General features: G+C 35.9%; 1 protein-coding gene across 4 annotated transcripts in view; it reads right to left on the bottom strand.

Moving 5' to 3' along the window:
- STAG1 (stromal antigen 1) overlaps window positions 1–25,015 on the bottom strand; it is a 402,324-nt gene that overhangs the window by 178,836 nt on the left and 198,473 nt on the right. For all 4 annotated transcript variants that reach the window (XM_042954675.1, XM_042954671.1, XM_042954673.1 and 1 more), the window contains exon 6: window positions 1,688–1,764. In XM_042954675.1, coding sequence (XP_042810609.1) covers window positions 1,688–1,764 — 77 coding nt within the window. The remainder of the gene's footprint in view (window positions 1–1,687; window positions 1,765–25,015) is intronic.

Genomic DNA, 25,015 nt, shown 5'->3' with positions numbered 1-25,015 from the left:
GTGTTATTAATATGCAGCAAACTTTGGGAACTACTGTCTTAAACTCTTATATAGTGCCCTGAAGGTCCAATATGCATACTATTTAATCTGTGACCTCAATCACTTGTGTTGCAAGCCTGGCATGGTAGTTATTACAGTAGTTGGTGAGTAAAGCTACTACTTGCACCTTAATCTGGCTTGGTTATCTTCTATTTGCCACATATAAACTCACAAAGTTACAATAAAAGCCTTAGTTTTAAATGAAAAGTAATTTCAAGAATTATTTCAGAATCCAGAAATTTTTGAATTTGAGAAGTTAACATAATGCATCTATTTTCATTCCATCACAACCCAAGAGAATTTGGGGCAGCCCCCTGTAATCGAGAACCTTAATATTTCACCAGGAATAAATATAAATATTCACGCTGACTGAGGTAATAAAAATTGTAATGAATAGCCTCAGGTAAGTTGGGGCTAGGTTTTGCCACCATTAAATTGTGGAAGAAAGTCCTTTGGAATTTCAGAACGTTTTGGATTGCAGAAATGAAGACAAGTGATTATGGACATATAGACATAGGTCACAAAGTAAGGTCTCCCCTCCCTCCCAGAGAATGTGACTAAACAGCATGAAAGTCACTGACAGAATGTTTCTGTAAAGATGCACACGACAATGTTTTGGTGTGTATCACTAGAATAAAGGTGAACACCTGATGAGAAAGATATGTATTTTGTGACATGTGTTTGTTTTACCATGCATGTGTAATACTTCTGTCAATTAAATATAAATATTCCTACTAAAAAAAAAAAAAAAAAAAGCCTGAGCCCACCTCACTGACAGAGTGGATCTGGAAAAAAAAATCTTTGTTATTAGTTTTAAAGTCAAGAAAAGGGAACACCTACAAAAAATAGAAATCTTATTTAAATCAAAAGGCAGAATGTTAAAACTAGAATTAATGGTGGCATAGAGCATGACATGAAATGAGTTCACCATAAACAAACAAAATTGTGAAAGTGTTTACACATTTCATTAGTGTAAAGCTGATTAATCTGTGAAGACTAGCAAAGAAAACACATACAATTTTTTCTTTTAAGAAAATACGTATTCTAAGTGGAAATCAGAATATTTTAAAGTAGACTGCCCCAAACAGAAACTTAAGTTTTACAGGAACACAGAAAAAGGGAGTGAGGGGTGGGGAAGTAAGGAGAGATGCACATCATTTTAGGAATTCTGGATTACATGAAGTTAAGCAGCCTATTTTTCCATCAGGATTTCTAAGAACCTTAAATAATGTGCTTTGACAATCTCTAAACAGGTATAACATGCAGGCTATTAACACTTATTTGACCTCTAAATCCTTTTTTCTTTAAAGCATTTAATATGACTAATTCCACAGAACATAAAACTATTGGAGATGTATTCATAAATTTAGGAATTTTAGATGGTCTTCAAGAATGAATGTCCAGAACCAACTTCTACTTCACACCACTAATTTTATTATCCTTATCAGTTACCAGTCATTAAGTGATACCTCCATACAATGCAATGAAATCCCCAAAGATTGTTAACTATAGAATTAGTAGCATGGATTATTACATAAATGAGAACAGAGTATCTTCTCTTAAACACCGAATCAAAATAAAACTTAAAATATATTCACCATTTTAAAAGTGTAAGTTGGCAATTTGTATAAATATTGAAATGCTATACCTCATCAAATTCTTCAGTCATTTTTCTGATGATTTCTGCATTCTGCATATTTCGAAACATCTCTATTCTCACAGTACCTGTGGAACAACAGATTTTACAGTTAATCCTTTTCTATCCCATGCTAAACATTAAATTTAATCTGACCAATGTTTGAAAAATTTTATTTGAAAGTTTTTGGGTATTTCTCCTCCCCTAAACTCCTACCTAAAGGAATCCCTTGTTTAAGAGCTTCAAAGTTCTTTAGACATTTTTAAAAATCCCTGAATATTCTGCAAATAAGTATGAGGGGGGAAAAACTGAGAGGAGTGTTGGGGCAGGAAAAGACAAAAAAACAATATATTTATATAAGGATTGACTGGTGCTATCCAGACATATAGCTGATTATCATCAGAATATTCCTCTATAAATTAAAACTAAGTGTTCCTTAATCTAATTAATACATGTCAGCTAAATCTGTTTTCTGTTAACATGAAAAATAGCTCAGTAACTTCAACCTAAGTATCAAACAAACAAAAAACAAAGTTAACCCCTTTCTCTCTCATTCTTTAGTATTACTTTTACGTTAGCTATATAATTTTTATCTCAAGTATGGCTATATAAATATTACCACTCTGAAAATAGTAAGAGTGGTTTATATCAAAGACTTCTGTTAAAAATTAACATAATTTAAATAAAATAAAATAAGGTTCAAAATCTACCTTGAGTACAGAGAATATTGAACTAATAATAACATAAGGTTCAGTTTCAACGCTATACATGTCAATATTCAAGATAAAAATTACAGGAATAAGACTCAATGAATCAATAAGAAAATACTTTATACCCTCTGACAGATTCCTTGCCAATGATTAGCAGCTCCAATTCAAATTACATTTAAGAATGTAAGAAGGAAAAGTCTCTAAAGTGTACTGTACTTTTACAAGAAAGAGCATGGAACAACTGACAGCCACTAAAAGTCATCAAAGTGTGCTCTTCATTTAGAGTCCCAATAAAAGACTACAGTGGCACATTTCGCATATCAAACTTAATTTGACTTTTTATTAATCTGTAAAATGAAAAAAACGAGATCTTTCTCATCATTTTAATTACAACCATTTCTAACCATGTTTTAGTTACTTATTATATAGCTCTTTTGTTCATTTTCAGTACAATGAATTAAGTACTACCAACAGGTATCCCTACACCAAGCTGTAGAGATGACAAGTAAATCTACTCTCATAAAGTACTAAGCAAGCAAAAGAAATAAAATGAGATTTTTAAGTTATTAAACATGAGAAGAATTAGTTGTTCTTGGAGAGATGGAAATATTTTATGTTTTGGAGTGTCATTAAATAGCTATATGCATTTCTCAAAGTCATCTATCTGTACACTTAAAATGTGCAACTTTTAATGTATGGAAATTATAACTTGGTAATACCGATTTTTTTAAATTTTTTAATTTTTTTAAATTTACATCCAAGTTAGTTAGCATATAGTGCAACAATGATTTCAGGAGTAGATTCCTTAATGCCCCTTACCCATTTAGCCCATCCCCCCTCCCACAACCCCTCCAGTAACCCTCCATTTGTTCTCCATATTTAAGAGTCTCTTATGTTTTGTCCCCCTCCTTGTTTTTATATTATTTTTGCTTCCCTTCCCTTATGTTCATCTGTTCTGTGTCTTAAAGTCCTCATATGAGTGAAGTCATATGATACTTATCTTTCTCCGACTATTTTCGCTTAGAATAATACCCTCTAGTTCCATCCACATAGTTGCAAATGGCAAGATTTCATTCTTTTTGATTGCCGAGTAATACTCCATTGTATATATACACCACATCTTCTTTATCCATTCATCCGTTGATGGACATTTGGGTTCTTTCCATACTTTGGCTATTGTTGATAGTGCTGCTATTTAACATTGGGGTGCATGTGTCTGTTTGAAACAGCATACCTGTATCCCTTGGATAAATACCTAGTAGTGCAACTGCTGGGTTGTAGGGTAGCTCTATTTTTAATTTTTTCAGGAACCTCCATACTGTTTTTCAGAGTGGCTGTACCAGTTTGCATTCCCAGGTAATACTGATTTTTTAAAGAACTCAAGAAAAAGGACAACACTAATCATACCAGTTCACTAAAAAGTGACACGTTATTGTTAATTATTAAACAATGTTCTATTTTGTTTCCATGACTGATATGGCAGTTTTCATATACAGTGGAGTCTTAACTATAATTACAATGGACTACCAAGTTAGTTCATAAAGGGAGGAATATTTTGCTGCATTAATTTAATATTGTAAAGTGAAAGGCAACAAAACAACAACTAGCATTAGAAACAACATAAAAACCAGTCTCATGCTTAGCATCTTTAAAAATAACTACCATATTTAGGGGCGCCTGGTGGCTCTGTCGGTTAAGCATGTAACTCTTGATTTCAACTCAGGTCATGATCTCATGGGTCATGGGCTCAATCCCTGCTTGGGATTTTCTCTTTCTTTCTCCCTCTGCCCCTTCTCTACTCTCTCTCTCTCTCTCTCTCTCTCTCTCAAAATAAATAAATAAACTTCTAAAAAAATTGACTACCATATATAAGTAACAATTACTAATAAAGTAAAATCAGATGTTTAAAGCTGTAATTTTGAAAATGAACAGAGCCTGTCACTGAAAATTTTTTAAAGAAGAAAATCCTGCTGCTGTCACAATGACTTTTGATACATAGGCCTATTTACTTACTACGTTCTACCTGTTCATTCTTCTTCCATTAGGTCCAACAACTCTACTGAAACTGCTTCCTCACACCTATTATCTGCCAATTGTTACATCAAACAGTCTTTCTTTAGTAATACCCTACATATTCTATTGAAAACATTTGCCCATTATATTGATTTCTATTAACACTATATCCTTGTACTGTATTCTCTAATGGCTTACTTTGATTTCTTTCACTTTTATTTACCTGAATACAGGTTATTTCCAAAGTTCTGTCCTACACATTTTTTTTGTCCTTTTCTACATTTTCTAACCTGGAAATGGCCCACATCTAGCTTACCCACCAGAGAAAAGTATGGCAGAATACTACTTATTAATCTTTGTATTCTCTATAGTTCCTTGAAATATGCCTAACATCTTAAGTCTTCTCTCTACTATTTTAAGCTTTGACAATGAATAGCTATTAAAAGTAAATTAAAGATCTGAAATAATTCAGATTCAGAGAAACAGAAATATATGAAAATAAGGAATGAAAAATAAATAGATTATCTTCCACTCTCTAAAACACTATCTGCGAGAATCTTCAAATAATCTACCAACATACGTATCTTACATGAAAAAATAAAAGATTGTTTGATCAAGCCCTACTGACAGGATTATACCTCTAATGAAGATAAAGGAAGAACTTTCAAAAGTGTCATTTTTAACTATCAATAATTCCAGAAATAGAATAACATCAAAAAACTACCATCAAGTTACTGATCACTTAAATTTTATCAAACTGCTGGAGAGAACATAACTTGATACAATCCCTATGGTATGCAATTTGGCAAATATTACCGAAATTACAAATTTACATACTCCTTGGCCTGGATATTGTACTTGTTGCGAAAAATCCATAAACTCACACACATATGAAATAACGAAGGTACAAGGTTATTCCCTGAAACACTGTTTGTAATAGCAAAAGGAAAAATACATATACCCATAAATAATTCTGATTCTGATTAATAACTGCAAGTGTTGATGATAATGACGATGGTGGTGGCAGCTAACACTTGGGTGCTATCTGCCAGGCGTTGCTCTAATAAATATGCCCTATTATATAAGTTAAAACATTTACTTTTCACAACAATACTTTTCACAACAATAGAAGAATGTACTACTTTTCTCTCATTTTATAGAAGAGAAAATTGAGGCACCTAGAGATTTAGCAACTTGCAAACAGGGTTTCCCAGTAGCAGATTCGTGGTCTATACGCAGACAGTCTGGCTACAGGGTCCATGACTAACCACTACTTTTAACTGACTAAAATCAATGGAATCCATGCAGCTGTCAAAAACAATAAAGTGGTCTATGCTTGATATGGAAAGATCTGTAGGATATATTCATAAATGAAAAAGGAATATTTATGCATTTGATAATATATGATTTAAAATATTTCTATAAAGATACACAAATATCTGGCACAAGTGGTTGCCTCAGGGAAAGAGAAATATATGGTTGAGGTTTAGGGATATAATGGAGGTATTATATTGCATACCCTTTGCATTTCCTGAAATTTGAACTATATAAATGTATTACTCAAAATAAGGAATACATTTCAAATAAAAAATAAAATGTTAAAAAACTAAACTGAAGGACAGACTGCTATTAATTTTTGCCTGTCAAGCATTTGTGTAGTCACTACCAATATGCGCTCATTAGAGGGTAGGCTAAGAATGCTCCATTTAAGTTTGCCAGAAATGTGAAATTTTATGTTTTACTTACCAGGCTATTATAGAACACAAAAAATGAAATTGAAAAGCAATATGAAAATGAGGCTGGAGAACATATCTTTGGCAAAATTAGTGACATGGACAACAATGAAAAGAAACTTTAACTGTGGTTATAGCAACCACACATTTAGCAGAATCCTCAAGAAGTCATCGTAGGGTCATTTAAAATCTTTGGCATTAGACACAGTAGGGTTTAAGTCTCAGCTCCCCCAGTTACTAAGCTATAGGAGACTGAAAAAATCAACTGTTTTCTATAAAACTCAGATTTCTAATCTTAAAGTGGTGAGAATACCAATGCAGGGATTTTTTTTGTTCAATGCTGTAATTCCTAGTACATAAGCAGCACTGAAAAAAAAATGTGGAACAAATGACTAAGGATGATATGAGAACAAAATAAGAAAACAAGTATAAAGAATTTAGTATTGTGCTTATAGCATGTAAGATGCAAGATGCATGTAAGATGCTCACCTACTTTGAGCATTCCTTTTTTGAAAGATTATCCTGCCCATTTAGAGGAAAGCTAAAAGCTCGAGTTTTTGGGCTCCACTGAAAGCCAGATCCCTAATTGTGCATGTTGTCAGATTATTGCCATTTGAAGAATGAGACCAGTCATCTCTTTTATTCCAGAACTAAGCAACGTCAGCAGTTTTCTAAGCACCCAGACCAAAGCTTTTACTTCCAGACACTAACCATCTCTTTCCAAAATGTCTAGAATCCACCATAACGATGAGTTAAGGTGATAAGTCAATGCCGAAGAAGCAGGAACCCACAAATTCTTATCCCCATTTACACGAACCCCATGGTTTAGAACACGGTCTCATCTCATCCTCTTCATTTTGAATTTTACCCTTACTCTATTCTATGATGAGATCCAAAGCCAGAACTCTAGCCTTGTTTGTATCCTTCCAACTAGGTACAGAAGCAGACAGAAGAAAAGACTGAAAGCAGAGAGAACGTTCTTTAAAAATATTTTTTAATGTTTATTTATTTTTGACAGAGAGAGAGAGACAGAGAGACAGAGTATGAGTGGGGAGGGGCAGAGAGAGAGGGAGACACAGAATCTGAAGCAGCTCCAGGCTCTGAGCTGTCAGCACAGAGACTGATACCGGGCTCAAACTCACAGACTGCGAGATCATGACCTGAGCCGAAGTTGGACGCTCAACCGACTGAGCCACCCAGGCACCCCACATACAGAACTTTTTGAGCAGCAAATCAACTACCCAAATACAACAAAAGGCCCTTCTGCGTTTATATCTTTTATGATACTAACATTCTGGTTCCCTCAAATTACTGAACCTGGCTCCCTTAAATTACTAAACCAAACCAATTACTGGTGTTATATACTAACACTGCCTAAGAGTGTTTAACAGAGAGCCTTCCTAAGAGCTTTCTTACTAATTGTACCATGTATGAAACAGCTTTCTATTTTAAAGCTTTTATTGTAAAGACTGGATTATAAAGTATTAATTTAAAAACCTAATCTGGTGATGGACCAGAGATAATTCATACACATGACAGGAAAATTTTTGGTAGTCTCATCTTCTGCTTCATTTTTACTTTAAGTAACAGTACATTATACATCAAAATAAAGTGGAGAAAGACTGAAAAAAGTATGGATAAATTACAAGACAAAATCTAAGTCAAAAAGGAGAAGAAATGCTGAGGCTACTAAAACTGAGAAGTATTTACTAAAGAAACACTGCATACCAGAATACAGAATTTAACAGTTACCTAAGATTGCAGTGACTGTTGAGGAAAGGGAATGGGGAAAGATAGACAGATACTTTGGTTGCTTTTTAATGATCATTTCAAGCTTAATTCTGGAGCTTGGTTTAGCCATGTCAGTATAGCCCAGGAACAAAAGCAAGCATTGTCTTATAACGGTGATGTTTCAAACTACTTTCACCAAATCTTCCAACAACTACTAAAATATCCTCAAGGGGTGCCTGGATGGTTAAGCACCTGACTTCAGCTTCGGTCATGACCTCATAGTCTGTGCCCACGTTGGGCTCTGTGCTGATGGCTCAGAGCCTAGAGCCTGCTTCAGATTCTCTGCCTTTCTCTCTTTACCCCTCCCCTGCTTGTGTTCTGTCTCTCTCTCTCTCCCAAAAATAAAATAAACATTAAAAAGAATTTTTTTTTAATATCTTCATCTTCAGTCCACATAAGAATTAAAGGAAACGGCAATGAAAAAAATAAACATACTTTTTAAAATGTCCATCTGCTACCTCAGGCATTACTACTAATATTAACATGATTCAAGAGAAGCAGGACTTCTTAATCTATGGCACATGGATTCCTAAATATCTATGGACCTTTTGTATGAAAATTTAGGTCTGTGCAACTTTTGTGGAGAAAGACCCAAATTTTCAGGTTATTATTAAAGGAACTGGAGAACTCAAAAAGGTAACAACAGCATATTAGAAGAAAAATATCAGCCAAAGATTTTAAGTCTTAGGGAACTGAAGACAAAAATTAAATTGTGGCAGTAAAGAATAACTCTAAAGAAGAATTACTCTTCATAGCATGGTATGGAAAAGCAAAAACTAGGGAGTGAGAGATGCAGGGGAAAAAAATGCTGAATTATGTTTCTTTCTCATAAATTAGACCATGAGTGCAATGGTTATCATCTAAGTAGAACCAGGTTTCATCTCCAAGTAGCAAAGGAAAAAGAGCACAAGGGAACTTCCCCATAACGTTAAGAATACATAAATTAAAGAGTGAACATTTTTATTTATAAGTACCTTGTTGAGAGCCAACACTACATATCTGACTTCAGTTACATAATATATATAAGATAATTTAGGATTTAAATGTGTGAGATAATTTAGGATTACTTTGTATTTTCCTATCAAAGTGCATATATAAATGATCAAGTCGTACTCTTTAAGCTGTACTTCAAAGGTGTGTCACTACAAGGTCCCAAATAATCTCAAGTATACCTTTGCAAAGACTCTCTCACAATTTATTTGCCACTAAGACTTTCTCATCTTTCTCTAGAGCACCACTCTTTTCTATTTCATTGAACTTTTATGTATATGATTAAAAAGGGGAAAAAAAACTAGGTGGTTGGGCTTAATAAGAGTCTCAAAGAATTTTCCTTAAACTGAATTCCACAATGTTTTAAAAAATACATACTTTTTTAGAATAGTTTTAGACTAACATAAAAATTACACAGTGCAAAATGTTTCCATAAACACCAAAACCAGTTTCTCTTACTGTTAATATCTCATATTAATATTGTATATTTGTCACAGCTAATGAGCAGATATTAATAACATTTTTGTTCTTCCCCTAGCTTCACTGAGAAATAATTGACATACATCACTACAAGTTTAAGGTGCACCGCATCATGGTTTGATTTACATATATTGGAAATGATTACCACAACAGGTTTAGTTAATATCCATCATTTCTTATAGATATAATTAGAAAAGTAATTTTTCCTTGTGTAGAGAATTCTGAGGATTGACTCTCTTAACAACTTTCCTATGTATCATACAGCAGTATTAACAGTAGTCATTCACTTACACTACATCCCTAGTACTTATTTATCTACTAACTAGGAAGTTTGTACCTTTTGATTGTCTTTCTCAAATTCTTTCTCCCCTCAACCTGATAATATTAACTAAAAGTCATATTCAGATGTTCTTACTTTTAACCTAATATCCTTTTTCTGTTCCAGGATCTCATCCAGAATACCACAAAAGGTGGTAGTTGTCGTGTCTCCTTAGGGTACTCTACACTGTGACAGTTTCTAACTTATTTTTGATCATCATAATGGTGTTACGGAGCAGTCAGGCAGTTTACAGAATGTCTGTCAATTTGGGTTTGTGTGATGGTTAAATACGGTTTTTGGTTTTTGAGAGAAAGATCAAAGAAAAAGTGCCATTGTAATTGTATCAAAACAAAAGTATTTTTTAGTCATGTGTTTATTAATCATGATCATCTAACTGAGGTAGAATTTGTCAAGTTTCTCCAAGGTACGTTATATTTTTCCCCTTTTTCCACACTGTATTCTTTGGAAAGAAGTCACTATGTACAGCCCACACCTAAACGTGTAACAAATTATGCTTCTTTGTCTTTAAGTTTATATATGTATCTATATAAATTACATTGAATTCTTCTACATGAAAGATTTGTCTATTACCCATTTGCTCCATTTTCAATCATTTATTTATAACATGGACTCATGAATATTTTATAGTTTACATTATAAGCCAATTCTACAGTATTTTGTTGCTCAAATTGTTCCACTTTTGGCTACTGAGTAGGGTTCTTTTCAGTTGGTTCCTATGTCCTTTTGACAAACCCTCACTGTTGTTTTGTTTTCACTGAGCACTTATTTACTTTCAGAAACTATGAAATGCTTCAGGTTTACCTTGTATATTCCCTGTCCCAGTCTTAGAATCTAATATTGCTGTAAGGATCCCTGACTTCCTCAACTGGAGAATGGAATAAGAAGCCAAGAGAAACATAAAAGAAACCCATGGGGGAGGGGAAGGGAAAAAAAAAAAAAAAAAAAAAAAAAGAGGTTAGAGTGGGAGAGAGCCAAAGCATAAGAGACTGTTAAAAACTGAGAACAAACTGAGGGTTGATGGGGGGTGGGAGGGAGGGCAGGGTGGGAGGGAGGGCAGGGTGGGTGATGGGTATTGAGGAGGGCACCTTTTGGGATGAGCACTGGGTGTTGTATGGAAACCAATTTGACAGTAAATTTCATATATTAAAAAATAAAAAAAATAAAAAAAAAAAAAAGAAGCCAAGATTTATATGCTAAGCGTGTTCCTTGCTACCGGCTCATTGTTAGTGTAATGTCATTTCTTTTAGGCCCTCTCGGCTTAAAGAGCAAGGAAATATATATGTATGTAACTACTTCTGTATGTAGCCATATGTATCTATATTAAGCTATATATGAGTTATACTAATATCTTCAACTCCATGACCACACACACCACACGGAATATTCCAGAGTTCTCCCCTTGCTTTTATCTATAATTTCCTACAGTGAAATCTCAAACAGTGAAAACTCTGGTTCCCACCATCAACTATCTACTTACTTAATTTTTTAATTCCAGTTATACATATGTATAGTGATTTCAAAATTGTATACACATATATAGTGACTTCCATACCGCAATGGAAAATAACTGCCAACTAGAGTACCATCCTTACATACAGTTCCTTTTGCCTTTAGTCTTATAATCTCTACTCTTAAGTATTTAGGACAGTACTTTTATCCCAAACCCCTGCAGTGAGGTTATTTCATGTGTTTGTAATACAGTTTGATTCTTTTGTTAGTCTGACTTAAACCGGGATGACCTCGTTAAGTGGTTTTTTTTAAATTTGCATTCATCAATGTTTACTTTTTGTTCTAGCAGTTCTATGGGTTTTGAGAAATGCATAGTATCATGTATCTACCATTACAGCATGATACAGAATAGTTTCACCACCCTAACCCCTTATGATTCACCTATTTAACCCTTCTTCCTCCCCAAAGCCCTGGCAAACATGGATCTATTTACCATCTCTATAGTTTTCCCTTTTCCAGAATGTAACAGAAACTGGAATCATAGTATGTAGCCTTTTTAGACTGGCTTCTTTCACCCCACAATACCTATTGAAGACTCATCTATGCTTTTTGCATGGTTTGAGAACTCATTCCTTCCTATAACCGAATAATATTCCATTTCATGGATGTACCACTGTTTATCCCTTTCATCTACTAAAGGACACCTTGATTGCTTCCGATTTTTGGTAATTAATGAATATAATTACATTAAACACATGCAGGTTTTTGTGTGGGCATGTTTCAGATGAGTTGGGTAAACACCTAAGAGCACAATTACTAGATTTTACAGTAAGGTTATGTTTAGTTTTGTAAGAAACTGTTACAATGTCTACATTGTACAAAATGTACAAAATGTAGAAACTGTTACAATGTCTACATTGTACAAAATGGCTACACCATTTTGCATTCCCATCAACAATGATTTCCTGTGCCTTCACATCTTGACAGTGATCAATACTGCCAGTTTTTTGGACTTTAGCCATTCCAATAGCTGTAGTGATATCTTTTTGTTGTTTTAAAAATTTTTTTCAACGTTTTTTATTTATTTTTGGGACAGAGAGAGACAGAGCATGAACGGGGGAGGGGCAGAGAGAGAGGGAGACACAGAATCAGAAACAGGCTCCAGGCTCTGAGCCATCAGCCCAGAGCCTGACGTGGGGCTCGAACTCACGGACCGCGAGATCGTGACCTGGCTGAAGTCGGACGCTTAACCAACTGCGCCACCCAGGCGCCCCTCTTTTTGTTGTTTTAATTCACATTGCCCTTATGACAAATGATGTTGAGCATCTTTTTGCATGTTTAATTGCCATCTGTGAAATGTCTTATTCAGTGAAATGTCTATTCAGGTGTTTGCCCACTTTTTTATTGGGCTGTTTATTTTCTTATCACTGAATTTTTAGAGCTCCTTGTATATTTTAATTACAAGTCCTTTACCATATATGTGTCTTGCAAATATGTTCTCTCAGTCTATGATTTAATTTTCTCAATAATGTCTTTTGCAGAGCAGAAACATTTTAATAAGGTCCAACTTGTCAAATGTTTCTTCCATGGGCTTCCATGTACTCTTGGTTGTTACAGCTAAAAACCTCAAAACCTCATCACTAAACCTAAGGTCATGTAGTCTTTCTCTTACGTTTTATTTTAGAAATTTTGAGTTTTACATTTCACTTAAGAAAGGGGTAAGATCTTTAAGTTCATTTTCTCCCCATGGATATCCAATAGTTCATGTACCATTTGTTGAAAAGATTATTTCTCCATTTTAATTGCCTTTATATCTTCAAATAAAAAAAATCAGTTGACTATATTTGTGTGATTCTTATAATATTTTTAAAGACTAACTTAGGGCACAAAAATTTGATATATATACAACCCTTTAGAAACCCATGGGGCCTAGAAAAATGAGGCTAAAATATACCAAAATATTTCTCGTTCCATTCTCCTATTTTAATAATTCTTAATCTGTACTCTGTATAACCAACAACTTTTCCTAAATAATAAACTCATCAGGATTATCTGTGGTTTTCAATGCACAATTCCTAAAACAATATCTGAATATGTCTACATTTGAAAGTTCTTCCAAAAACATAAGAATGAGAAATTAAGACTTTAAATAGTGCCAAGAGACTAGAGTCCTTGAAAGTAGAAATTGCAACAATATAAAAGATAAATATACAAAATATGTCCAAAGTGTGGAAGGTTCAAAATTATGGCCTACATTTACACATACACAATTATCCAAGGGAACAAATATGTTAAGTTGGTATATAAAGTTTTGATTATGGTAGTACTATACAAAATATTATTTATATAAACAGTTTTCCTGAAATGCTAATAAAAACATGAAAAACATTTTGAAAAACATCTAAAACCTTGAGGATAAAGACAAACTAAAAGGAGAAAGCAAGATACAGAAAGAGCGCTAAAATCACTTTTTCTCTGATAATATTTATTGAGCCTATAATGCACAAGCTGGGACTTCTCAGGTGACGGGTCTAAAAGAAACAACTTTTTTATGAAGTGGGGCTCAGAGGATTTCACTTGTAAGATAAAGTTAAACCAGCAGTAAATCTAATACCTCATACACTGGGATCCATAAAGAAAACTTCAGAAAAAAAAAAGTTTATGTATTTATTTTGAGAGAGAGAGAGAGAGAGAGAGAGAGCGCGCACAAGAGCAGAAGAGGGGCAGAGAGAGAGGGAGAAAGGAGAGAGAATTCCAAGCAGGCTCCGCACTGTCAGTATAAGCCTGACACATGGCTCAATCCCACAAACCATGAGATCATGACCTGCCCTGAAATTAACAGACTTACCCAAATGACCCACCCAGGTGCCCCAAGAAACCTTTTTATAATACAGATACCTGGGAGATAGAAGTCAAACACTGGTGCTCTCACAAATATCCTAAATTCACTTAATCTGATCCAGAAAACTGCAAACTTGACTTAGGTGTAAATAGTCGTCGATTTGTAGTACCCTTGGATACCTGTCAAGCAAATGCTAAATCTTCTCTAGAGGAATGTACCTTACCTAGGTTTCTAATAAGTTGGAGAGAAAATGTGGAGCCTGGAATAAAAAGTAACTAAACACTCCAAGAAGAAAGGAATGCAAAGGAATAAGCAAAAATGACTGTATAAACAGACTCACAAAGACTTCAAGTATTAGAATTATCAGATATAGACTGTAAAAGATTCACCATATTAAAAAAGGAAAATACAAAACCGAATGAATAGCCACAGGGAACAATTCCATGGACTTCTTTTCCTATAAAAGAGAGTCACATAACTCTAACTTCTAGAAATGACCAACACAGTAACTGAAACAGACTGGCATGGATGAAAAAAAGTAAGTGAACTGGAAGACAGGGGAAATATTACACAGAAAGGAATACAGGAATTCAAAAATGCAAAAAGGTACAAAGAAAACAATATGCAAAGTTTAAACAAAGTTACTGAGGGAGAAGAGAAAATGAGAAGCAGCAATATTTTAAAAGATAACTGAGGCTTTGGGGGAAGATGGCGGCATAGGAGGACGCTGGGCTCACCACGCGTCCTGCTGATCACTTAGATTCCACCTACACCTGCCTAAATAACCCAGAAAACCACCAGAGGATTAGCAGAACGGAGTCTCCGGAGCCAAGCGCAGACGAGAGGCCCACGGAAGAGGGTAGGAAGGGCGGAGAGGCGGTACACGCTCCACGGACTGGCGGGAGGGCAGCCTGCCGGCCAAGCAGAGCCCCCGAGTCTGGCTGGCAAAAGCGGAGGGGCCAGACGGAGTGTGTTCCGACAGCAAGCGCGACTTAGCGTCTGGGAGGTCATAAGTTAACAGCTCTGCTCGGAAACCGGGAAGGCTGGAGGACAAAGGGAGGGAGAGCTGCTGAGCCCCCGGAGGGCAGAGCTCAGCTTGGTGGGGAACAAAGGCGCTCGCCAGCGCCATCTCCCCCGCCCATCCCCCAGCCAAAATCCCAAAGGGAACCAGTTCCCGCCAGGGAACTTGCTCGCTCCGCGCAAAGACCCAACTCTGTGCTTCTGTGGAGCCAAACCTCCGGCAGTGGATCTGACTCCCTCACTGACACAGGGCCCCTCCTGAAGTGGATCACCTAAGGAGAAGTGAGCTAAGCCTGCCCCTCCTGCCCCCGTGCACCTTGCCTACCCACCCCAGCTAATACGCCACATCCCCAGCACCACAAGCCTGGCAGTGTGCAAGTAGCCCAGATGGGCCACGCTACTCCACAGTGAATCCCGCCCCTAGGAGAGGGGAAGAGAAGGCACACACCAGTCTGACTGTGGCCCCAGCGGTGGGCTGGGGGCAGACATCAGGTCTGACTGCGGCCCCGCCCACCAACGCAAGTTATTCAAGACAGCACAGGGGAAGTGCCCTGCAGGTCCTCACCACTCCAGGGACTATCCAAAATGACCAAACGGAAGAATTCCCCTCAGAAGAATCTCCAGGAAATAACAACAGCTAATGAACTGATCAAAAAGGATTTAAATAATATAACAGAAAGTGAATTTAGAATAATAGTCATAAAATTAATCGCTGGGCTTGAAAACAGTATACAGGACAGCAGAGAATCTCTTGCCACAGAGATCAAGGGACTAAGGAACAGTCACGAGGAGCTGAAAAACGCTTTAAACGAAATGCAAAACAAAATGGAAATGACGACGGCTCGGATTGAAGAGGCAGAGGAGAGAATAGGTGAACTAGAAGATAAAGTTATGGAAAAAGAGGAAGCTGAGAGAAAGAGAGATAAAAAAATCCAGGAGTATGAGGGGAAAATTAGAGAACTAAGTGATACGCTAAAAAGAAATAATATACGCATAATTGGTATCCCAGAGGAGGAAGAGAGAGGGAAAGGTGCTGAAGGGGTACTTGAACAAATTATAGCTGAGAACTTCCCTGAACTGGGGAAGGAAAAAGGCATTGAAATCCAAGAGGCACAGAGAACTCCCTTCAGACGTAACTTGAATCGATCTTCTGCACGACATATCATAGTGAAACTGGCAAAATACAAGGATAAAGAGAAAATTCTGAAAGCAGCAAGGGATAAACGTGCCCTAACTTATAAAGGGAGACCTATAAGACTCGTGACTGATCTCTCTTTTGAAACCTGGCAGGCCAGAAAGGATTGGCATGAGATCTTCAGTATGCTAAACAGGAAAAATATGCAGCCGAGAATCGTTTATCCAGCAAGTCTGTCATTTAGAATAGAAGGAGAGATAAAGGTCTTCCCAAACAAACAAAAACTGAAGGAATTTGTCACCACTAAACCAGCCCTACAAGAGATCCTAAGGGGGATCCTGTGAGACAAAGTACCAGAGACATCACTACAAGCATAAAACATACAGACATCACAATGACTCTAAACCCGTATCTTTCTATAGTAACACTGAATGTAAATGGATTAAATGCGCCAACCAAAAGAAATAGGGTATCAGAATGGATAAAAAAACAAGACCCATCTATTTGCTGTCTACAAGAGACTCATTTTAGATCTGAGGACACCTTTAGATTGAGAGTGAGGGGATGGAGAACTATTTATCATGCCACTGGAAGCCAAAAGAAAGCTGGAGTAGCCATACTTATATCAGACAGACTAGACTTTAAATTAAAGGCTGTAACAAGAGATGAAGAAGGGCATTATGTAATAATTACAGTGTCTATCCATCAGGAAGAGCTAATAATTATAAATGTCTATGCGCCAAAACCGGAGCCCCCAAATATATAAAACAATTACTCATAAACTATAAGCAACCTTATTGATAAGAATGTGGTAATTGCAGGGGACTTTAACACTCCACTTACAGAAATGGATAGATCATCTAGACACACGGTCAATAAAGAAACAAGGGCCCTGAATGATACATTGGATCAGATGGACTTGACAGATATATTTAGAACTATGCATCCCAAAGCAACAGAATATACTTTCTTCTCGAGTGCACATGGAACATTCTCCAAGATAGATCATATACTGGGTCACAAAACAGCCCTTCACAAGTTTACAAGAATTGAAATTATACCATGCATACTTTCAGACCACAATGCTATGAAGCTTGAAATCAACCACAGGAAAAAGTCTGGAAAACCTCCAAAAGCATGGAGGTTAAAGAACACCCTACTAACGAATGAGTGGGTCAACCAGGCAATTAGAGAAGAAATTAAAAAATATATGGAAACAAACGAAAATGAAAATACAACAATCCAGACGCTTTGGGATGCAGCAAAGGCAGTCCTGAGAGGAAAATACATCACAATCCAGGCCTATCTCAAGAAACAAGAAAAATCCCAAATACAAAATCTAACAGCACACCTAAAGGAAATAGAAGCAGAACAGCAAAGGCAGCCTAAACCCAGCAGAAGAGAAATAATAAAGATCAGAGCAGAAATAAACAATATAGAATCTTAAAAAACGGTAGAGCAGATCAACGAAACCAAGAGTTGGTTTTTTGAAAAAATAAACAAAATTGACAAACCTCTAGCCAGGCTTCTCAAAAAGAAAAGGGAGATGACCCAAATAGATAAAATCATGAGTGAAAATGGGATTATTAAAACCAATCCCTCAGAGATACAAACAATTATCAGGGAATACTATGAAAAATTATATGCCAACAAATTGGACAACCTGGAAGAAATGGACAAATTCCTAAACACTCACACTCTTCCCAAACTCAATCAGGAGGAAATAGAAAGCTTGAACAGACCCATAACCAGCGAAGAAATTGAATCGGTTATCAAAAATCTCCCAACAAATAAGAGTCCAGGACCAGATGGCTTCCCAGGGGAGTTCTACCAGACGTTTAAAGCAGAGATAATACCTATCCTTCTCAAGCTATTCCAAGAAATAGAAAGGGAAGGAAAACTTCCAGACTCATTCTATGAAGCCAGTATTACTTTGACTCCTAAACCAAACAGAGACCCAGTAAAAAAAGAGAACTACAGACCAATATCCCTGATGAATATGGATGCAAAAATTCTCAATAAGATACTAGCAAATCGAATTCAACAGCATATAAAAAGAATTATTCACCATGATCAAGTGGGATTCATTCCTGGGCTGCAGGGCTGGTTCAACATTCGCAAATCGATCAACGTGATACATCACATTAATAAAAAAAAAAGAAAAGAACCATATGATCTTGTCAATCGATGCAGAAAAGGCCTTTGACAAAATCCAGCACCCTTTCTTAATAAAAACCCTTGAGAAAGTCGGGATAGAAGGAACATACTTAAACATCATAAAAGCCATTATGAAAAGCCCACAGCTAACATCATCCTCAATGGGGAAAAACTGAGAGCTTTTTCTCTTAGATCAGGAACACGACAGGGATGCCCACTCTCACCGCTGTTGTTTAACATAGTGTTGGAAGTTCTAGCATCAGCAATCAGACAACAAAAGGAAATCAAAGGCATCCAAATTGGCAAAGATGAAGTCAAGCTTTCGCTTTTTGCAGATGACATGATATTATACATGGAAAATTCGATAGACTCCACCAAAAGTCTGCTAGAACTGATACATGAATTCAGCAAAGTTGCAGGATACAAAATCAAGGTACAGAAATCAGTTGCATTCTTATACACTAACAGTGAAGCAACAGAAAGACAAATAAAGAAACTGATCCCATTCACAATTGCACCAAGAAGCATAAAATACCTAGGAATAAATCTAACCAAAGATGTAAAAGATCTGTATGCTGAAAACTATAGAAAGCTTATGAAGGTAATCAAAGAAGATATAAAGAAATGGAAAGACAGTCCCTGCTCATGGATTGGAAGAATAAATATTGTCAAAATGTCAATACTACCCAAAGCTATCTACACATTCAATGCAATCCCAATCAAAATTGCATCAGCATTCTTCTCGAAACTAGAACAAGCAATCCTAAAATTCATATGGAACCACAAAAGGCCCTGAATAGCCAAAGTAATTTTGAAGAAGACCAAAGCAGGAGGCATCACAATCCCAGACTTTAGCGTCTACTACAAAGCTATAATCATCAAGACAGCATGGTATTGGCACAAAAACAGACACACAGACCAATGGAATAGAATAGAAACCCCAGAACTAGACCTACAAACGTATGGCCAACTCATCTTTGACAAAGCAGGAAAGAACATCCAATGGAAAAAAGACAGTCTCTTTAACAAATGGTGCTGGGAGAATTGGACAGCAACATGCAGAAGGTTGAAACTAGACCACTTTCTGACACCATTCACAAAAATAAACTCAAAATGGATAAAGGACCTGAATGTGAGACAGGAAACCATCAAAACCTTAGAGGAGAAAGCACGAAAAGACCTCTCTGACCTCAGCCGTAGCAATCTCTTACTCGACACATCCCCAAAGGCAAGGGAATTAAAAGCAAAAGGGAATTACTGGGACCTTATGAAGATAAAAAGCTTCTGCACAGCAAAGGAAACAACCAACAAAACTAAAAGGCAACCAACGGAATGGGAAAAGATATTTGCAAATGACATATCGGACAAAGGGCTAGTATCCAAAATCTATAAAGAGCTCACCAAACTCCACACCCGAAAAACAAATAACCCAGTGAAGAAATGGGCAGAAAACATGAATAGACACTTCTCTAAAGAAGATGTCCGGATGGCCAACAGGCACATGAAAAGATGTTCAACGTCGCTCCTTATCAGGGAAATACAAATCAAAACCACACTCAGATATCACCTCACGCCAGTCAGAGTGGCCAAAATGAACAAATCAGGAGACTATAGATGCTGGAGAGGATGTGGAGAAACGGGAACCCTCTTGCACTGTTGGTGGGAATTCAAATTGGTGCAGCTGCTCTGGAAAGCAGTGTGGAGGTTCCTCAGAAAATTAAAAATAGACCTACCCTATGACCCAGCAATAGCACTGCTAGGAATTTACCCAAGAGATACAGGAGTACTGATGCATAGGGGCACTTATACCCCAATGTTTATAGCAGCACTCTCAACAATAGCCAAATTATGGAAAGAGCCTAAATGTCCATGAACTGATGAATGGATAAAGAAATTGTGGTTTATATACACAATGGAATACTACATGGCAATGAGAAAGAATGAAATATGGCCTTTTGTAGCAACGTGGATGGAACTGGAGAGTGTGATGCTAAGTGAAATAAGCCATACAGAGAAAGACAGGTACCATATGGTTTCACTCTTATGTGGATCCTGAGAAACTTAACAGAAACCCATGGGGGAGAGGAAGGGGAAAAAAAAAAGAGGTTAGAGTGGGAGAGAGCCAAAGCATAAGAGACTGTTAAAAAACTGAGAACAAACTGAGGGTTGATGGGGGGTGGGAGGGAGGGGAGGGTGGGGGATGGGTATTGAGGAGGGCACCTTTTGGGATGAGCACTGGGTGTTGTATGAAAACCAATTTGACAATAAACTTCATATATTGGAAAAAAATAAAAAAATAAAAGATAACTGAGGAAAGACACCAATCTAAAGAAATATGTTCTATACCTAGAACATAATAGTCAGACTGCAGAATACCAGAATACAAAGAGAAACGTTAAGCTTTGGGAAAAACAAGTATTGAAAGAAAGGAAAATTATTATTCCTAGTTCTCAACAACAGTCTAAGCCAGGAAACAGTAAAACATCTTCAATAGGAAGACAGCCAATGTTATATGATCTATCCATCAAAATATACTTTCATAAATAAAGACAAGTTAAATAAATCTTTAAAAAAAGTCCAACAGAGCCTATACAATCCCTGATAGAAGATCAATGGAAGTTCCAAACAATGCATTTTAGGCAGAAGTGATCTCAGATATATATGACATTAAAAAAAGAACAAATACAATGGTGTGTATAACGGTAAAGCTAAAAAAAAAATTAACTACCTTATTTCTTTAAATAATAATGACTAAAGGGAAAACTAAATAGATTTAAAATACAACACAAGGAAGTAAATAGAATTATTGCTTTAGGTCCTTGTACTTTCTAGGAAAAGGGTAAAAGTGGTAATTACATTTTAGATTTTGTTACATTAATTATGATTTTTATACTCTCTAGGGTAACCATTGAATGCATGCAAAGAGTACAAAGTGTCCAAAAAAGTAGGGGGGGGGGGGAATGAATTCTTCTGAATTCAAAGAATCTAAAGGCAAGAAAGAAAAAGCAAAATAAAAAAATACATAGAGCAGTCAGGACAGAGAACAAACACTGGTTTGATATAAATCCAAACATCCACTGTTTACATTAAATGTAAAAAGGATTAAGCGATACAGTTAAAAGAAAAATAGTTTTCTGACTGAATAAAAAAATACCATCCGTCTATTTGCTGTTTACAAAATGCATCTAAACAGTAAGGATAGAAGAACAATGAAAGGAAAAAATCAGAAAAAGTTGGGCCAGAAAGAAGCCATAAAAGGAGGTGTGCTTTATTAATATTCAAATAAATGAAATATGAGAAAAAAGCACTACCAGAGATAAAGAGGATCATTAAATAAATGTAAAATATTTGAGTTATAGAAAATATTAGAGTATTTCTAGGCACCTAATAACAAAGCAGGTGATGGGAGAGGACATGAAAAAGAGAATGATGGAAGGGGAAGGCCTTCAAGGAGAAATCAAGAAGAAATATATAAACCTACAATCATGATTCTAAAATACGTCCCTGAGTGACTGCTAGAAAAGTAAATAATAGATTAAAAGGATATGAAATATGTCAACACAATTATTGAACAATCTTAACCTAATGGACACAACTGCACTTAAAATATGCATAAGGGATGCCTGGATGGCTCAGTCAGTTGAGCATCAACTTCAGCTCAGGTCGTGATTTCAAGGTTCGTGGGTTCGAGCCCCACACAGGGCTCTGTGCTGACAGCTCAGAGCCTGGAGCCTGCTTCGGATTCTGTGTCTCCTTCCCTCTCAGTCCCTCCCCCGTTTGTGCGCACTGTGTCTCAAAAGTAAATAAAAGTTAAAAAAAAATTTTTTTTTTAATGCATAATACAGACAGATTTCAAACACATGTGAAACATTTGCAAAAACTGACCAGAGGACCTTAAAACAAGTCTACATGAACTAAAAAGGATGAAAACCACACAGATCATTTTCTCTGGCTTCAAATTCAATTAAGCTAGGAAGAAATCAATAACAAAAGTTAACTAGAAAATACCATGTTTGGAAGTTAAGGAATATGCTTTTAAAATAATCCATGAATCAAAGAAAAAAAAACAATTAGAAAACATTTTGCATTGAACTAATGAAAAGGAATATCACAAGAAGTTATACGCACTATAAAAAGAGAAGGGGCTATTACACCTATTACAAATAACAATATTAAACAAATTTGCAAATTCAAAAAGAATGGATAATCTCCTAGAAAATATAGCTTGTCAAAAACAAACAAATCTGAATATTGCTAAATCAGTTTAAAAAATTGAATCAGTAATTTAAAATCTTCCAACAAAAACAAAAAAATTCAGACCCATATGGTTTCAATAGCAAATTCTACCAAATGTGCTGGAAACAATTCCAATCTCAAATACTCTTCCAGAAAACAAACAAAAAAAAGATGATATTCTCCACAACTCACTCCATAAAGTTAGCAAAGCCTTGATAATAAAATCTGAGATGGAAAGAATGAAAAAGGAAAACTGCAGGCCAATCTCATCAATGAATACAAATATAAAAATCCCTAAACAAGACATTAGCAAACCAAACCAAGCAATAATTTAAAAGATATAACACATCATGATTAAGGTGAATTCATTTTAGAAAGCCAGTTATGGGGCACCTGGGTGGCTCAGTCGGTTAAGCACCGACTTCAGCTCAGGTCATGATCTTGCGGTCTGTGCGTTCGAGCCCCGCATCGGGCTCTGGGCTGATGGCTCAGAGCCTGGAGCCTGCTTCTGGTTCTGTGTCTCCCTCTCTCTCTGCCCCTCCCTGTTCATGCTCTGTCTCTCTCTGTCTCAAAAATAAATAAACGTTAAAAAAAAAAAAAAAAAAAAAAAGAAAGGCAGTTAGACTTAACATTATGAAATAATGTGGTACTCATTGCTCAGTCAGTTAAGCATCTCTTGGTTTCAGCTCAGGTCATGATCTCACTGTTTGTGAGTTCAAGCCCTGTGTCGGGCTCTGTGCTCTTGGTGCAGAGCCTGCTTTGGATCCTCTGTCTACCTCTCTCTCTGCCCTCTCTCACTTGCACTCTCAAAAATCACTAAACATAAAGAAAAAAAAAAGGGGTGGGGGGTACTCAGGAATGAGGGGCGGGGAACTGTGAGTGGAAAGAGATATCCAGAAGAAAACAGTAGAGCTTTTTAGAGCAATTGAAACTATTGACTTTGATACTAGAATAATGGATATATAACATTATACATTTGTATAATGTATACAATGTATACATTAATGTATACATTATGTAATGTATAATGTATTATACATTGTATAATACAAATCCACAGACAAATCCACAGAACTTTGAAGCACAAAGAGAGAACCCTAACGTAAACTATGAACTGTAGTTAATAATGTACTGATACTGGTTTATCAATTGTAACAAATGTACCAAACTAATGTAAACATGTTAATAATAGAAGAAACTTGAAGGTTAGAGAGGAAAGGAGAGGAAGTGGGAATTTTCCATAATTTGGGGTTATTTTTTTTGTAAATCTAAAACTCATCTAAAAAATAAAGTCTACTTTAAAAAAAGACACTTATTTATAATAATTTTTAAATGTTTAAATCCAAAAATACAGATTTTAGTAACAGATGTATGAAACCTTTTCACTCATACGCAAAAATACCCTCTAAAAGACTGAAAACATAAAGATGTAAATGGAGAAATATACTCAAAGATCATGAATTTGAAAACTTCATTTTATAAAGGTGTAAATTCACCCCTCCTTATTTATACAGCAGTAGTTCTCAACCTTTGCTTCTCACTCCCCACAGATAGGAAAAACTGAAGGTTGGGGTAGGGTGCTACTGACATTTAGAATTAGAGGTCAGAGATGCTGCTAAATATTCTACAATGCAGGAAAGCTCCCCATAACAAATAATTAGGCAGCCCCAAATGTCAACAATTATGGAGATTGAGAAGTTTGTTATACTGTACAAATTAAATATAATTTTATTCAAAACTCAACAGTTTTTTTTATGGAATTTGACAATCTAATTCTAAAATTAATGTATGTGAAAATACAAAAAGACAAGGTATTTCTACAATCACTTCAGAGAACAGTCTGGCATTACCTGGAAAAGCCACATCTCTTATATCCCAGTAATTTCACTTCTCAGTATACAAACTATAGCATCTTATATATATGGACACTGCATTAATATGTACCAAAGACAGCTAGCTTATAGTAGCACTGTAGATCCTATCCAAAAGCTGGAAACAACCCAATTACCTTCAAGCATGGGAAATTTAAATAAAGTAGTATATTCATATACTAAATACTTTAGGTCAGTTCTCACATTATGGCAATTTTGCCCCTCAGGGGACTTTTAACACTGTCTGCAGACATTTTTGATCGTCAAGAGGAGAAAGGGCTGTGGAAGGAGAGACAGGAATGTGTAACTGGCATCTAATGGGTAGAGGCCAGAGATGCTCCTAAACGTTCTACAATACAGAGAAAAGCCCACCAGACCAAAGAATTGTTTGCTTTATATCAATGAAAATAAGTGAAATATGGTACAGGAAACATAAATGAATCTCATAAATAGAACAAATATATGAGTGGGAAAAGACAAAGAGTAGGTACAGTTAATTATGTACAAAAGAGAACATACAGTTAATTATCTAAAGAAGAAAGAAAGGAAAAACTAAACTGTTTTAAGGATAAA

The sequence above is a fragment of the Panthera leo genome, chromosome C2 (genome assembly GCF_018350215.1).
Source record: "Panthera leo isolate Ple1 chromosome C2, P.leo_Ple1_pat1.1, whole genome shotgun sequence".
In the NCBI taxonomy this organism is placed as follows: domain Eukaryota; kingdom Metazoa; phylum Chordata; class Mammalia; order Carnivora; family Felidae; genus Panthera; species Panthera leo.
The sequence above is the reverse complement of the archived record's forward strand: the minus strand, read 5'-3'. Positions and strand labels throughout refer to the sequence as shown.